The sequence below is a fragment of the Anas platyrhynchos genome, chromosome 10, assembly GCF_047663525.1.
Source record: "Anas platyrhynchos isolate ZD024472 breed Pekin duck chromosome 10, IASCAAS_PekinDuck_T2T, whole genome shotgun sequence".
NCBI lineage: Eukaryota > Metazoa > Chordata > Aves > Anseriformes > Anatidae > Anas > Anas platyrhynchos.
In genome coordinates this window covers 8,881,516-8,897,159 of record NC_092596.1, presented here as the reverse complement: position 1 = coordinate 8,897,159, position 15,644 = coordinate 8,881,516, and the positions used below count along the sequence as shown (strand labels likewise).

The 15,644-nt window shown below is 58.6% G+C and overlaps 3 protein-coding genes across 13 annotated transcripts in view; 1 reads left to right on the top strand and 2 right to left on the bottom strand.

Moving 5' to 3' along the window:
* The first annotated feature begins 137 nt into the window (after positions 1–137).
* Positions 138–4,564, top strand: ERCC6L (ERCC excision repair 6 like, spindle assembly checkpoint helicase). The gene is made up of 2 exons (XM_038184568.2): positions 138–296; positions 399–4,564. The coding sequence occupies exons 1-2, from the start codon at positions 196–198 to the stop codon at positions 4,237–4,239; spliced, it is 3,942 nt and encodes a 1,313-aa protein (XP_038040496.2). The 5' UTR covers positions 138–195; the 3' UTR covers positions 4,240–4,564.
* A 2,856-nt stretch (positions 4,565–7,420) lies between these two features.
* Positions 7,421–8,196, bottom strand: PIN4 (peptidylprolyl cis/trans isomerase, NIMA-interacting 4). Its single transcript, XM_027465304.2, has 4 exons — positions 8,067–8,196; positions 7,893–7,951; positions 7,693–7,812; positions 7,421–7,597 (listed from the first exon to the last, which is right to left on the bottom strand). Exons 1-4 carry the CDS (start codon positions 8,104–8,106, stop codon positions 7,439–7,441), a joined length of 378 nt encoding a protein of 125 aa, XP_027321105.1. The 5' UTR covers positions 8,107–8,196; the 3' UTR covers positions 7,421–7,438.
* Positions 8,197–9,470: 1,274 nt separating this feature from the next.
* The window catches only part of NHSL2 (NHS like 2), a 26,723-nt gene continuing 20,549 nt past the window's right edge, over positions 9,471–15,644 (bottom strand). For 9 of the 11 annotated variants that reach the window (XM_072043144.1, XM_072043139.1, XM_072043146.1 and 6 more), the window contains exons 2-8: positions 15,431–15,583; positions 14,585–14,718; positions 14,175–14,379; positions 13,456–13,587; positions 10,721–12,841; positions 10,479–10,611; positions 9,471–10,271 (exon numbers count right to left, since the gene is read on the bottom strand). In XM_072043144.1, coding sequence (XP_071899245.1) covers positions 9,959–10,271; positions 10,479–10,611; positions 10,721–12,841; positions 13,456–13,587; positions 14,175–14,379; positions 14,585–14,718; positions 15,431–15,583 — 3,191 coding nt within the window. In that variant the 3' untranslated portion in view covers positions 9,471–9,958. The remainder of the gene's footprint in view (positions 10,272–10,478; positions 10,612–10,720; positions 12,842–13,455; positions 13,588–14,174; positions 14,380–14,584; positions 14,719–15,430; positions 15,584–15,644) is intronic. The other 2 variants (XM_038184033.2, XM_072043140.1) reach the window with 2 other exon arrangements.

Genomic DNA, 15,644 nt, shown 5'->3' with positions numbered 1-15,644 from the left:
GCCCACCCGCCGCACTGCCCTCTGCCGGCGGGAGGAGCGAGAAGGAGGTGCGGAGGTGGGCGGGGCTACGGGAAGCCACGCCCCCACACCGAGAGATGATTGGGCGCGGAGGGTGCTCATTTGCATACAGCGCGGGGTAGGACGGGAAGTGGCGGGGTTTGAAGCGCGCGCGGTGGCGGCGGCGGCGCTGGAGCCATGGAGGGGCCGGGGAGGGGCCGGGACCGGGACCGGGACCGGGACCGGGATCTGGAACAGAACCGGGATCGGGACCCGGATCAGGATCGGGAGTACCGGCGGTGAGCGGGGTGCTGGGGGTGGTGGGGATGGGACCCCCGGTGCCGGTTTGGGTCCCGGTTTGGGTCCCGGTGCCGGTGCTGACGCCGTTCCCGTCCCCGCAGGCTGGTGAGCGGTGCCAAGGAGGCAGCGGGCAGCGGGGACCTGGAGGCAGCGCTGCGGCTGTTCCAGCGGGCGGCCGCCATCCGCCCCAGCGAGAAGCTCCGCGGCCGCATGCAGAGGCTGGAGGAGGCGCTGGCGCAGCTGGCGGAGCAGGAGGAGGATGAGGAGGGTGAGGATGAGGAGGAAGGCCGCTTCGTGGATGTGTGCGGCAGCGGGCTGATGCTCTACGGCGAGCTGCACGCGAAGCTCTTCCAGCACCAGCGCGAGGGAGTCGCCTTCTTGTACAGCCTGCACCGGGACGGGCGGCCCGGTGGCATCCTGGCCGATGATATGGGGCTGGGGAAGACCATCCAGATCATCGCCTTCCTCTCGGGGATGTTCGATGGCGAGCTCATCCAGCACGTCCTGCTCATCATGCCCACCACCCTGGTTAGCAGTTGGTTGGCCGAGTTCGCCCGCTGGACCCCCGGCCTGCGCGTCAAGGAGTTCCACGGCAGCAGCAAGGCGGAGCGCACCAGGAACCTGGAGAGGGTCCGGAGGAGGAACGGCATCGTCGTCACGAGCTACCAGATGCTCATCAACAACTGGAAGCAGCTCGCCAGCTGCCAGGAGCAGGATTTTGTCTGGGACTACATCATCCTCGACGAAGCGCATAAAATCAAGTGCCCGTCTAACAAAACGACCAAGTGCGTGTACGCGATTCCCGCGAGGCATCGCGTCCTCCTCACGGGCACGCCGGTGCAGAACAACCTGCAGGAGATGTGGTCCTTGTTTGACTTTGCCTGCCAGGGCTCTCTCTTGGGAACAGCCAAAACGTTTAGAATGGAGTATGAGAACCCGATTACTAGGGCCAGGGAGAAGGATGCGACTCTAGGGGAGAAAGCACTGGGACTTAAGATATCTGAGAATCTAATGACAATTATAAAGCCGTATTTCCTCAGAAGAACTAAAGAAGACATCAAAAAAAGTCACGCTGACAAACCAGATGCCCCTCTTCCTGAGGATCCAAGCGAGGCTCGTGCTCCTGTCATGCCATCTCTCACTAGGAAAAATGACTTTGTTGTGTGGGTGTACTTGTCCCCAACGCAGGAGAAAATCTACAGGAACTTTCTCTGTCTAGATCACGTGAAAGAAGTGCTGATGACAACCCGGTCACCTTTGGCTGAGCTGACTGTCTTGAAGAAGCTGTGTGACCACCCCAGGCTTCTGTCCGCGAGAGCGTGTATCCAGCTGGGCTTAGATGGCCAGGAGTGCTCAGAGGAGGATCCCAGCAGCGAAGCAGGCGTGCTCTCGGGTGCCAACAAAATAGATCACCTGTCTGTTGAGACCCTGATTCAGGAGTCTGGGAAAATGCTGTTCCTTGTAGGGCTTCTAGAAAGACTGCGAGAGGAGGGGCACCGAACTCTGGTGTTCTCGCAGTCGAGGAAGATGCTGGATATCATCGAGCAGGTTTTGTCTCGCAGGCAGTTTAAGATCATGCGTATCGATGGCACGGTGACCCACCTGACGGAACGGGAGAAGCGCATTAGCGCCTTCCAGAGCAACAAGGACTACTCCGTCTTCCTGCTGACCACACAAGTCGGTGGCGTTGGCATAACCTTAACAGCAGCCAACCGAGTGGTGATCTTTGATCCCAGCTGGAATCCAGCTACAGATGCTCAGGCTGTGGACAGGGCTTACAGGATTGGGCAAAAGGAGAACGTCGTGATCTACAGACTGATCACCTGCGGTACAGTGGAAGAGAAAATATATAGGCGACAAGTATTTAAGGATTCGTTAATAAGACAGACTACTGGTGACAAAAAGAACCCATTTAGGTATTTCTCCAAACAGGAACTAAGGGAGCTTTTCACATTAGAAGACACCCGCACATCCACAACTCAGATCCAGCTGCAGTCTCTGCATGCCACCCAAAGAAAAACTGACCTGCAGCTGGATGAGCACATCGCTTATTTACACTCTCTGGAAATGTTTGGCATTTCTGATCATGACTTAATATTTACGAGAGAAATGACTCACGAGGAGCAGGCTGAGAGTGAAGAAGCCCATCAGTACATTCAAAAGAGGGTCCAGAAAGCCCACGAGCTAGTTCAGTTAGAGTCTCAGCTTAGAGATATGAGGATGGAGGGGATCAGAAATGCTGTGGAGGAGACTTGGTCAAGACCACCAGAACTGGCTTCCCAGGCAAAGAAGAGGTCTCCGGGGCTGAACAACATAAATAATGTGGTTTCACTACCAGTAGCTGATAAAAGTGAAAATGACAAAGTCATTGATCTTACAGAGGATGTGGAGGTCCAGATCCTTGATGTCAGCTCTAAAATGACAAGTCTGACTGTTGATGAGTTGGGTGAAGAGAAACTGGCACAAGTGATGCCCAGTATGGATACAGAGCTGCTTTCCAGCAGCAAGATAGAGGAACAGCCCGATACACAAGGGTCTGGGCAAAATATGGACTCGAGCATTATATCATTATCACCTGGACTTCGTCCACTCGATAAAGAGAGCCCGAGCCTCAAACAGAAGCAGCGTTCTCCTGTTCCCCATGTAAATTCGGATAGCTTGGCTGAGGCTGGGAATGGCCTTTCTGGGCATTCTCTGCATTTTGCTGATGAGTCTGGTGTGGCTGACCATCCCAGAAAGTTAAAAGATGCAGAAATGTCAGTTCAAGTACTTGACCTGCTTGCTGTCCCAGAGACAGAGGGGAATGACATTCCTGAGCCAGCTTTAGCTGCCACGCCACCAAACCTACTGAATGTTACGCCAGAAACCCATGCTGGGTTCCAGAAGTCCCGTGTGGTGGAAGCCAGCTTGGAGGAAATGTCTGTGCCATCTCTCCAGGATCAAGTCGACTTCAATCTGGTCTTGGAAGAGTCTGAAGATGGATGGCAAGATGCCTCAAATGGGCAAAGGTCACTGGAGCACCCAGCAGATGAGGGCTTCCAACTAAAAATGGGAAGTCTTTGTAAATCTCCAGCAAAAACTATGGAAAGTGAGAATGGCAACTCTGGAAGCCCCTGCCAGGCAGCTGAAGAAGATCCAAATAACTCCTTGCAAGGGGGTGAAGCATCAGAGGAAAACAGTGTTATCCTCATTTCGGGTAGAAGAAAGAAGAGTGTGAAAAGAATCGTTTCAGACAGTGAGGATGAGGACTCTTCTGTTATGATCTCAGAGGAAGAGCAGTCTGATAAAAAGTCCTCTCCCTTGAACGTCCCTCTGCATCAATTTCTGGAAGGGATTACTGCATCTACTCCTAAAAGCAACAGGAGTCTATCAAAAAACATTTTTTCTCCCAAATTAACTAACAGCGGTAACAGGTCTACAGCTTCCAGGAGATCCCTGATCAACAAGGTGGTAGATGAGGTGGAGGATATCGGCGAAATCATGGGAACCACTGATGAAGAAGAAAACAGTGATGAGGAGCAAGAAGACCTGGTGGAAGAAGAAGCAGAAGAGTGTAGTGCAGAGTCTGTTGAGCCTGAGGAAGAACCTGCTGGAGAAACGCTTAATTCAACTGAAGAGTCCTTCCACGTAGAGGGTGTGCAGTCCGAAGCAGATGAGACAGAGTCATCTCAGGAGGAATCCACTGGTGATGCTGAGCTCCAGTCAGGTGAGCAGATAGAGTACTGCACCCAGGGAAGGGCCTCTGAGGAAGAGGACGGTCAGAATTCCTCCCCTTCCTTAGCTAGTTACAGTACCCTGGTAGACAGAGGGAAGAAACTGAGGGATGATGGAAATCTGCAAGAGGCACTGAGCTGCTTCCAACAAGCTCTTGACATAAAGAGTGAAGATCCTGAAGTTATGCTTATGACTCTGAACTTGTATAAGCAGCTAGCCCAGAAATGAAATCTGTGTACCTTTTGTTAAATATTTTCATGTGATCTCTATGCCTCTGTTAAATCTGTCACTCTGTTTGTCTGGGCTACATCGCTGATTGTTTCAGCCATCTAAAGTTTAAAAATAAATACATACTTCTTTCAGGTTATGTAACTTTCTGTCGTAGCTAGCGAGCAAATCCAGCATCAATTCCTGTGTGAAGAAGCAGCCTAAGAAGCCCTTAGTCACATTTCAGGTGCTGGGGAAGGGACGTCACTGTGGACTCGGTTAACTAGGATGAAAACAGTTCATGTTCTTGTTATTTAATTAATAATAATAAAAAAATCTGTCTAAATGCCTCTCCAAGCTTACAGCTCTGGTTTCCTGTTTCTGATGTTCAGAGGAGGCTGAAGGTGAGGTTCCACAGCAGCTTTAATGCAGCCTAAATCCAAGCTGCTGGAGTTCCTCCTTCCTCGACTGAAATAAAGCCCGTGTGCCTGCCTGAACCTTGCCTGCCATTTGGGTGCGCCAGATGCTGGTGCAAAGAGAACACAGCTCCTGCAATCTGTTTTTAAATTTGCTGTGGTGGAGGTGGTGGTGGGGAAGCTGATTGCTGCTATAAATCCTCCATGCAACAGAGGCCAGCGCACCATCTGCCTGGTGCCAGCTCCAACGCTGCCATGGAGCACTGCAGAAACCCTCTTGCTCAAATCCCTGCCAGGCTGTGGTTGCTGCAGAAGGGTTGTAGAGCTGGGGGGGGGTCGCAGAAGGACTGAAATAGCAATTAGGGCCTTGCCTATTGCAAGGTGCTGAACATTTGGGACCTTTTAGTATTTCTGGGGGAGTCTACAGCTTCAAAGCAGGCTGTGGGTCTAACCTTGTAGCCCCTCTCTCATCTTTCCCTATTAGTATGGTCAGAAGCCCACCCACACACAAAGGCAGCAGGGGGGGAACATCCCTGTCTTGAAGTTGTGGGCTGCCTATTCTCTGGTCCTCTAACACTCTTCCCACCTCTGGTTTAGCTGTAATAAATATTTTCTTGCAGGTACTATAGGCGCAGTGAAATTGAAGTAGGTTCCTAGTTTTGGACCATGCAATTTTAAAATCAGAGGTTCTGGCTTTTAGCAATGCTTTGCTCGTCTGACTTGCCCCTCTGCCACAGTGATGGGATAAACTCGGCCTGGGTATGCCTGCAACTATCACATCATCTTACCTTGTAACCACACGGCAGGGAATTTCAGTGCTTCATCTCTGTTAAATGCCTAGCAGGTTTGCCTTGCATGTCACAGCGTGATAGCAAGGGACACTTTCACACCTGGTTGAGTTCTGCAGTATTTGGAGAAGAAACTGGTATGCTGTATTTGAATTCTTTGTACTAGATAACAAACCAAATACGAACAGTTGTCCTGGTAGAACAGGAGATATGCCATGTGCTTTTGCTAATAGGTAGAACAAAGCCCTGGTAGCCTGGAAACGAGCAGTTTATTAATAGAGCATCCCTTAAATGAGGCCGCATCTGCTCTCATGCTGTAGAAAGGCCTGTCTGCCTCTCATAACAAAATATTAATGAGGTAGAGCTTTGCGAGTGTTGGTCGGCCTGTGCAAGCCTCCCATCCTCTTAGCAAAACAAACACCTCAAGAAGTGGGGCAGGCAAAAGACCTGCCCTGGTTTCAATTTTGCATCGTCATCGCGTGTGATCCTGGGAAAGGCGTTTTTGTGCTATTTGATTTTTTTTGTCCCCATCCTAAGCCCTCTGACACGCTGGGATGCTCACCTGCAGCAAAGACAGCACCAGTCTGAGTTCTGCCTTTCAGCAGGCAGAGGATCAGCACGCTGGGATATTTATTACGAAGGTCAGGGAGGTAGGAGACATGCTGAGCTGCTTCATTCACATCCGTCATGCTGTCATTTAGCCGGTTTTACCAGAAGGACAAGGTGCAGTCTGCGAGGCTCCATACACGTACCGCACACTGAGCAGTAGAGGAATTGATGGAGTGACAAGCATTTAGTGTTTTTTCTGCTTCTCTCCCCTTATTCGAGTTACAGTTTCTTCCCTGAGCTTTGATCAGATAAGGTGTGGATGCCTTTTTATGCAGGGGGACTCCTCCTGCACCTTCCCCCTCCCTGCTACTGCTCAGCCAAGCCTCCAGCCTTCATAAAAGTCTGGGAACTGAAAGAACGAGGAGCCTGCCCAGGGCAGTGGCTGTAAGCTCTAGCTGTAGCATTATTCTGCCTCTACCGAAGGGAGGCTCTTCCCAGGTTAAGTCTGAGCTCTGGAGCAGAACCTGTAGCACGTGAACTGTCCTCATTCTCCCTGGTGGGGGTAAGGGTAAACGCCCGATGGAACCCGTTTTCAGGTTGGCTAGATTTGCAGAGAAAAGCCTGAGCTTCCAGTTGGACAGATCACGTCCTTTCCACATGCAGTTGCAGCCCAGAAAGCCAAACGTGCCCTGGGCTGCACCAAAAGCAGCATGGCCAGCAGGGCGAGGGAGAGGATTGCCCCCCTCTGCTCTGCTCTAATGAGAGCCCTGTGTTCAGCTCTGGGGCCCCAGCACAAGGAGGACGTGGACATATTAGAAGAGTCCAGAGGAGGGCCACAAAGATGATTACGGGGCTGGAGCATCTCTCCTACAAAGACAGGCTGAGGGAGTTGGGGGTGTTGAGCCTGGAGAAGAGAAAGCTCTGGGGGAACCTTTTAACAATCTTCCAGTACCGAAAGGGGGCTACAGGAAAGCTGAGGAGGGACTCTTTATCAAGTAGTAATAAGACAAGGAGTAATAGCTTTAAAATAAAAGAGGGCAGATTTAGATCAGATATAAGGAAAAAAAAGTCTTTATTATAAGGGTGGCAGGACACTGGAACAGGTTGCCCAGAGAAGCTGTGGATGCCCCATCCCTGGGAGTGTTTAAGGCCAGCTTGGATGGGGTTTTGAGCAACCTCATTTAGCGGGAGGTGTCCCTGCTCATGGCAGGGGGGTTGGAATTAGTTGATCTTTAAGATCCCTTCCAACCATTCTAGAGTCTCACCTGCCAGCTGAAGCTGATTTAAAATGCTAATTTGACCTTTTCCAAGGAAAGCTTTACCTCTCTGTGCAGGGTCCTGTGCTCCGTGTGTCCTGCCACAGCGGCAGGGACGGGCTGGCTGTCTCCAAGCACCCTGCTGTAAGCTCTAGGTGCCTGGGACACGCTCGGAATTCAAGCAGTCAGGAACTCAATGGCCATTCACACTTTATTTTCGGCCTTCCACCATGATAATGTGGTACCCGAACTTGGTTTTGACGGGAGGGTCCGTGTACACCGGCTTGTCCATGCTGCTCACGGGCAAGGCGAACGCAGCCTCCTGGAAGGGTCCCACCATGGAGCCTCTGCTCATCCAGCCCAAGTCTCCCTGCGAGAAGAAACCAACGGGGTTAAGGACGGGCTCTGCACCGCTTTTGGGGCCGGGCAGCCCAATTTTTGGGGCTGTTCGGGGGGCATCCTTACCCCTTGCCTGGCCTTATCCTCGCTGTACTGCGCGGCCACCTCGCTGAAGCGCACCCCGGCCTTCAGCTTCTCCATGGCCTCCATGGCCTTGCCGTGCTTCTCGCAGAGGATGTGCCGCACCTGGAGGGGGACACGGCGGGGCAGCGGGGCCGGTGGATGCCCACCGGGAGCTCCGTGGCCCCGGTGCCCCCGGTACCCACCTTAACGGAGCTGCCGCCGCCCTTCGGGCCCTGCGCCTTGCCCTCGCCGCTCTCGCCGCCTGCCAACGCAGCGCCCTGAGACCGAGCCGGGCCTCCGGGCCTCGGGGCTCCGCTACCGGCCCCGAGCCCACGGCCCCCCTCGTTCCCCGGTCCCCCTGCCCCGGCCCCGCTCACCCTTGCCGGCCTTGCCGCCTCCCTTCCCCTTCGGAGCCATGGCCGCCGCCCGGCCCGCCCCGCGCCGCCGCCGTGAGGCCGCGGCCAGCCCCCGGGACCGCCTTTTTTTTTTTTTTTTTTTTTTTTCCTCTCTATCTTCCCTTTCCGCCTTTCTATCCGTTCTCTCTCTCTTTTTTTCTCTCTCTCTCTCTCTTTTTTTTTTTTTTTTTTTCCTGAGTTTTTCAGCCTGGCTCCTCCCTTACAGGCTCAACCCTGCGAGAGGGGAGGGTGCGACGTGCAAGTGATGGGAGAGGGGAAAAAAAAAACAAAACACACAAAAAAAAACACAAAAACAACAAGCACAAAAAGAGCAGAGCCTCTTCCCAAGGAAAAATCCAGCACAGGGCCTGGCACGGAGCACCCCAGCCCTGCTGAAGCCGTGCCCTCAGCCCCCTTTCTCCACAGGGCTGCCTGCCCCCAGCCCCGTCTTCTTATAAATACCCAAAGAAATGAAAGTGCAAACTTCCCAAACACCCCGTTTCTGCAGCAGGCACTGCCTGGCCCTTTCTCACTCCGAGGAAGAAGAAGGGCTGGTGTTTCTGCTTAGCCCTCTGCCTTCTGTCCCCAGCCCTTGGGTGTCACTGCCCCGCTGCCTCAGCGCGGTCTGGTGAGGATCCATGGGGGGGATCTGCTTGTGCCATGGGGATCTGGGGATCTGCTTGTGGCACCATCAGCAGCATGGGGACAGTGCTGGGGTAGAGCCCCTGCTGTGTGGGTAACCCCTGGGCATGGGCAGGTTGGTGGGAACCCCTGAATAATCCACGGGTGAGGATCGGGGCACGTCCCCCTGGGTTTCTGGCCCTGGCTGTGTTTGGCCAGCAGCCACAGGACCCCCAGCAATGGTGTTGGCTTTTGCAGGGTGCTTCAGTCCTATGCCAGAGGCAGGAAAGGAGATTTCTTGCCCTGCTGCAAACCCCTTCCTTCTCGCAGCACCAGGACCAAGCCCTCCCCGTGCCCCCAGCCACCTGAAGCCCAGGAGATGCTTGTCCTGGGAGGCTGGTGGGGACCCGTGTGTGGAGCATGGCTCCTCGGGGAAGCAGTGGGGTGACCCTGGGGCCTGTGTTTCCAGCAAGGGCCGGAGAGCTTTCAGAAATGCAGCACTGTCGGGGGCTTTCGAGGGGGTGGGTTTTGGCCTGAGGTCATTGCACGGGCTGCAGACACCGGGGCGCCCGCTCCCCATGCAGCGGGGAGGATGCTTTGGCTGACGAGAGGGAAGGGTTTGTGGCTCTTCCAAAGCAACCTCATTTCCAAACAGCCTCCTCACATCTTCCCAAAGTAAATCTGCGTGTTTCCAGCTGAACTCATACCCGGGACCTTTGCCTGGGAAACTCAAGGTACACCGTCAAATAAAAAGAGAAAAAAACATCATCGCCATTGTGCATTAGAAAAAGCCATTTAAAGTACCACATGCCGAGTGACCAAACAGTTTCAAGCTAGCTTTGCTGCGGGTGCTGGAGGGTGCCTGGGGCTGCTGTCCCACTCTGTTCCTGAGGAGCAGCAGGAGCTGCCAGCCCAGTGCCACAGGAGGAGCTGGGTCCCGGGGCCAGCTCAGCAGGGGACAGTCCCCGCTGCGGTGCCGCATCCCTGCCTCTTCTTCCCTCCTGCGAGCAGCCCGTCTCCGCCAGGGACATGGGGCCTCAGGTCCCAACACTGCCTCTCTGACGGCGGCTCTCCCATCGGAGACGAACCAGAGAGGATTTGCCGAGGAAGAAGTGAGAGCATGAGACAAGCCCCAGCGGGACAGCCGGGACACCCCTGCTGCAAAGACCTGAGTGCCTAAAGCTACCGCTCGCAGCAAGGCTCCCTCCGCAGCCATCTCGAGCCCTTTGTGGCCAAGAAGGGTCTGTGCAAGGTTAGGGCTGGCTTTTGGGGCTGTTTGCACCATCCAGCTCAGGGGCAAACTCTGTCATGACCCTCCGAGCCAGCGGGTTTGTGGTCTTAAGCAGTTCAGCTGCAGATGGCCGGGTACCAGCACTGGTTTTACTGCTCTTCTTCTGGAGCAGGGCCTTAAAATCTTCATTCCTGCTGGAGGACTTCCCGGTGCTGACCACTGCTGCAGGGGACTCACTTGTTGGTGAGCCCGACGTCTTCACGGGCGAGTGGGAATTGGGCCGGCTGCCAAAGGTGTCACCAGGCTCCTTCCGCCCCAGAACCTTTCTCTTGGACCTAAGCGACAAAGAGCATCGTGGTGGGAGCAGCCCCAGGCAGGAGCTGCCACCGCTTTGGGATGTGGCGAGTTCCAAGGGCTTGCTCCCGAGCTTGAGCACCAGCCCCGGCACAGAAAATTTCAGGCACCAGCGATAGGGACAGAACCACGTTGGCTCTGGAGGGGCCACTTGGGCAGCCGTGCCCACCCCCGCGTACCAACCCTACCTGTGGATGACGGTGAAGAGATCCTCTGTGGTCCGGGCTGCCACAAAGACATCATCGTCCTCCTCTGCAATGGAGTCAGCTGTCTTGTCGCTGGCAAAGCTCTTCTCCTCTGTGCCGGCCTCAGACAAGCTGCCTGTTTGCAGGGAGGAGAAGACAGCCATGAAATGCATGGGCTGATGGAGAGGGGCCCCCTCAGCCCCCTCTCCCTGGGGTGTAACACGGAGGACCAGGGAGACCCTCACCTTGCTCCAAAGGGGTCTCGGCAGCTTGTGCTGTGCCCGGGACCTCCGTGGGCGTTGGGTCATCGGTGTCAGGGTGGCAGCAGCTGGGCTCGGTGTCCAGCGTGATGATGGGGCTGGGGGTGGGTGCCGGGTCCCCCGCACCTCCTCCCTGCTGCACCGGGGCTGGGGCGAGTGGCAGGTAGAGCACGCTGGGTTTTTTGGGCACTGGTGGTGGCACCTTGGCCTTCCTCCGCTCCCCCTCTGGCCGCGGCTCATCCTCCAGGCTGCCCTGTGAGAGCCGCCGGGGCTCCCCCGGGCCCCTCCTCGGCTCCCCTTTGCGCAGCACTGCCAAGCCGTCCTTGGTAGCAATGCCGGGTGGGGACGTAGGGGAGAGGGGGCCCTCTTCCCGCAGGGCCGGGGGCTTGGGCAGGATGCTGAGGGGGGGCCGCTTGGCCAGTGGTGGCTTCTCCGCCACCGGTGGCTTCACCTTCCTCTCTGGACCCGGGCAGGGGACACGTGGTGGATCCTCGGCGTGCTCCGGGCCGTCGGCATTGTCCTCTGGCTCGGAGCGGCTGATGGAGCGCAGGCGGACGGAGCGCAGGTCGGACTGGGTGACCACGGGCATGATGGGCTGGATGGGGCTGGTCTTCTGGGCCAGCTTGGTGCCGAAGGTGGAGTCGGAGTGGTGCCGGCTGACCTTCGTCTTCCCCTTCAGGGAGATCTTCAGCCCCGAGAGGTCGAGGTGGGCGGGTGGTGTGAGAGGGAGGTCGAAGGACAGCCTGGATTTGGGGCTCCTCTCCATGGGGGATGTGGGTGGCAGCGAAGACTTCCTCTCAGGGACCAGCGGCCTCACCCGCACCTGGTGTGGGGAGTGCCCGAGGATGGCCGACGTGGGGACGGTCGGGGTGGGGGTCTCCGACTGGCTGGAGTACCCGCTGGACGGGGACATCAGCCCCGTGGGCCTGCCCGGGGAGGAGGTTTTGAGGTCAGCCTCCGCCGAGAGCTGGGAGGGTGTCGTGGCTCTGGAGATAGAGGGGGACGTCAGGGACTCGGAGCTGCCCCGTGCCTTGATGCACTCAACAGCCGTGGTCCCCGTGGCCGTGCTTGAGCCGGAGAGGGACCGGTAGGCATCACTGGTCTTCCAGTCTGCCAGGTACCACTGGTGGGGGGCGGCTGGGCCGTCGGGCTCCCTGCCCTGGGGGTCCGCGTGCACCAGCCGGTGGCTGGAGGGCTCCAGTGGGATGCACAGGCTTTTGGGTCTCTGATCCCTGGGCAGCCCCAGGGCAGCGGGGCCATCCTGCCCGTCCTTGATCAGCGAGACGCTGCGGGTGGGCGGCGAGGGTTTCTTCTTGGCTTTCTTGAGGGAGATGCTCTTGGAGCGCCGCCGCTGCTGCCCGTCGGGCTCCGGCCCCAGAGAGATGTTGTCGGTGCTGGTGCTGCCCTCGGAGCCGGCGCTGGGGTAGCCCAGGGCGCAGTTGGTGCTGCCCCGCCGGGCCTCAGCGTAGGCGATGTCCACGGAGCAGAGGGACCCCGAGTCGGTGGGCACCGACAGCGAGCGCTCGCGGAAGCGGCACCCTGCCCGCTCCACCCCGAGGCGCGCCGGCTCCGACGCCGGCTCCGAATCCTCTTTGCTAGTCGGTGAGAAATTCACCCTGGCCTCTCGTCCCTCACACCTCCGCAAGCCCCCGGAGCCCGGGGGGGACTCGGGCACTGCAGCAGGGAAGGAGCCGGGCCCGGCGCTCCCCACACGCTCCTCTTGGGCGATGAAGAAGGAGGCCGCCCGGTCGGTGCCGGCGGGTGAACCCACGGCGGAGCTGCCCGGGGAGGCACCCTGACCAGCTGTGGGGCTGGGGGGAGCGGCGTAGCTGAAGGAGCCGGCCCCCCAGGGTGAGGGAAAAGGGGTGCCCTGAGGCCCGTTGCAGGTGCCGGGGGTGGCCGCGTTGTCCATGGGGGTGGAGGGTGGGCAGCAGCGTGCCTGCAGCGTCCCCCCGAGGTCGCTGAAGGTCTTCCTCAGCGGGGCGGAGAGCGGCTGGTGGGGGCTTATCTCCTGGGGGGGCTTCCCCCCGCTTGCGGGCTCGAAGCTGCAGGACAAGGACTCGGTGATGGGCGGGCGCGTGGTGGGCGCGGGGCCGTTGGCGCTGCCTGCGGGGACAGACACGGGGTGAGCAGGGGGCTGGCACCACCCCGGGCATTGCCCCTTAGTGTTGCCCTCCTGACCCCTGTCACAGAGAAACTTCCTTCCCCTTCCTCCTACTCCGTGAGAATTTCCCTTGGTGGCACGCTTTCTCCTCCTGTCCCTACACACCTCTGAGCAGAACCTGGCTCTCAATTCTCTGCACCTCCCCTGGCACGACAAGGTCCCCGAGCCAGGGTCAAAATCCGTCCTGTGGCTATGCTGGGGGTGCCAGCACCCTCACCACCCCGCTGTGGGTCTGGTGAGGACAGGCTGGGGCTGCGGAGCTCAGCCACCCCTAAGAGAAATCTCGGTAGCTTTTGCTCCCCATAACCGTGCTGCACCCCGATTTAGGGCCTGGGGGGTGTCCCCTATCATCACCCAGCTTCAGCGCCAGGCCAGTGCCACCAGCACGCCCAGGACCTCAGCTCCTCAGAGGGTGCAGAACCCTTGCGGTGGCCTTTCCATCCCCACGGCCGGGGTGTCCCAGCCCCACGGCGGTGCCTCTGCCCATCCTCAGGTGCCAGCCGGGCCCGGGCACTCGTGGGGCAGGAAAAATGGGCTGCGCGGTTCTTGCTGTCACCTTGGTCTCGCAGGGACATGTTAGGGAATCCGATAACGGTCCGTCTACGCCGCAGGGTGGACTTGGGGTTCATCGCGGTCTCTGTGTTAAACAGGGAGTGACGAGCACTCGCGTGCCTAGCAAAGTGCTGCCCTGTAGCCAAAACAAACACGCTGCGGACACAGCCCCGTGCCATCGCCGTGGCCGCGGGTGTCCCCTGGCTCGCTGGTGGGTGGCGGGGGGGGTGTGAAGGAGCACGGTGAGCCCCACGGTGGGGATGGAGGAGCAGCGGGGATGGTGGTGGCGGCTGGTGGGAACACGGAGATGCTGCGATGGGGATGGGATGCATGGGGAGGCTGCTGGGACACATTTCAGACACGGGCTTCGATGGGATGTGTGCAAGGGCCGGGCAGCTCCGCGCTGCTGGGCGCTGCAGCCCCCCCCGGGGACAGACAGATGGACGGATGGACAGACGGAGCGTGGCGCGAGCCAAGGTGACAACAGAACCGGCTGGTGGGGCAGCGTGGCAGCGACGAGAGACCGGATGGCAGCGTGGCTGGTGGGGCGGATGGATAAAGTTGCAGATGGCAGGAGAGGTGGCAGGGAATGACGCACACGAGCGTGGTGCTGCTGTCCCCTATCGCCCGCACGGGGCCGGCGGGGACATGGGCTTGCAGCCCTGGCTCGCCCTCCCACCACCCTGTAATCCCCTTCCCCGGCTCCCGGCCCCGCTGGCCTACCCGAGACGTTGATGGGGACGACGTTGGTCTGGACGGAACAGGACTGGTGCCACTGCTTCTCCTCCACGGTGGGCAGGGGGAAGGCCCTGGGCCAGGCCGTCTGCTTGTCGGGGGTGGTGGGGAGGCTCAGGGAGGCGTCGGGTGGCCTCACGCCCAGCGCGGTGGCACCGCTGCTCTCCTCGTCGGTGGCTCGCCGGCTCGGGGGCTGCAGGGAAAGGCGTGTGTCTGGCCAAACCCCCCCCATGGGGGACGTGGGGGGGACAGAAAGGGCCACCTCGGGTCCTGCTGTCCCATCAGCCGTGCCAACCCTTTTTCTCCACCCGATGCTGGGGCTGCACCGCCCTGCCCCACCGCCCCAGGGAATGCTTGGGCACGGGGGGGTCCTGGCACAGGGGGGCCCCAGGACTCACCATAAGCACAAACTCGAGGCGTTTGGAGGGTGGAGGTCGGGGTGAGGGCTCCGGGGGGGTGCCGGGGGATGGGTGGCCGGCAGCGCGGAAGGTCTGCCCGGTCACCCTGCTCTCGTACTGCTCCTCATACTCCTCTGCAAGGGAAACGGGGGGACCCTGCTCCAGCTGCCAGCTCGGTGGCAGGAGGAGCACGGAGGCGTCTGTCCCTGGGCTGTCTGTCTGTCCCTGCTCAGCACGGGTGGCTCAGGACGCAGGGATGGGGAACGTGCCCGTGCTGCCAGCAGATCCCGTGGAGCGGGGCCAGGGCTGAGAAAGCACCAGCTCTCAGGGGGGCAGCGAGCCCGGCTGGGGATGGCCAGCATGGATCTCAGCATCTCCCGCCCTGTAATTGCTGAGCTAATTAATGCCGGTTGTTACGGCCTCGCACGGAAACCAGGTCTGCTCGGGCTGGCTTAATGAGATTACGCGTTGGGCGAAGGGCCAGGCTGCTGATCTAACCGATGCCTGTAAAGCATCTGATCTGAGGCTGCGTGGCGTCGCGATGAGGGAACTGGAAGGAAACCAGATCACCAGCCCCGCTGATTGCATTAAACGGCTCGGCAGCCCCGGCCCCCTCCTTGCGGGCAGAAATAAGCCACGGGGCCACTTCTTGGCCACGGTCACTCGGATGGGGACCTGGAAGAAGACCGGTGCAGAAGCCAGGACCTCCTGGGGACCTGATTTTTGCAGTTTGGTGAGGTCGAAGGAGCAGCTTGGACAACTGCATGTGGGGAGGTGGCCTCGGGGCCGCGTACCCTGATCTGTGCCTGTCCCTGCCGCCCCAGACCTCCTCCCTCACCCCGCTACCTTGCAGCAGGCTCTGGAGGTTGAGCTGAGCCTCCTGGTGCAGCTGCTCCATGCCCGGCGGGCGGCCGGCAGCCAGGAAGACGTTGACGGGCTGCTGCCATGCCAGCTTGGTGTGGGCGGCTTTCTTGCTCTCGAGGTCCAGGTTAGAGGTGGCTGCGAGCAGGAGGGAGCAGAATGAGAGGGAGGCAGGCAGGCGGCTATCCTGCGAGCGCTG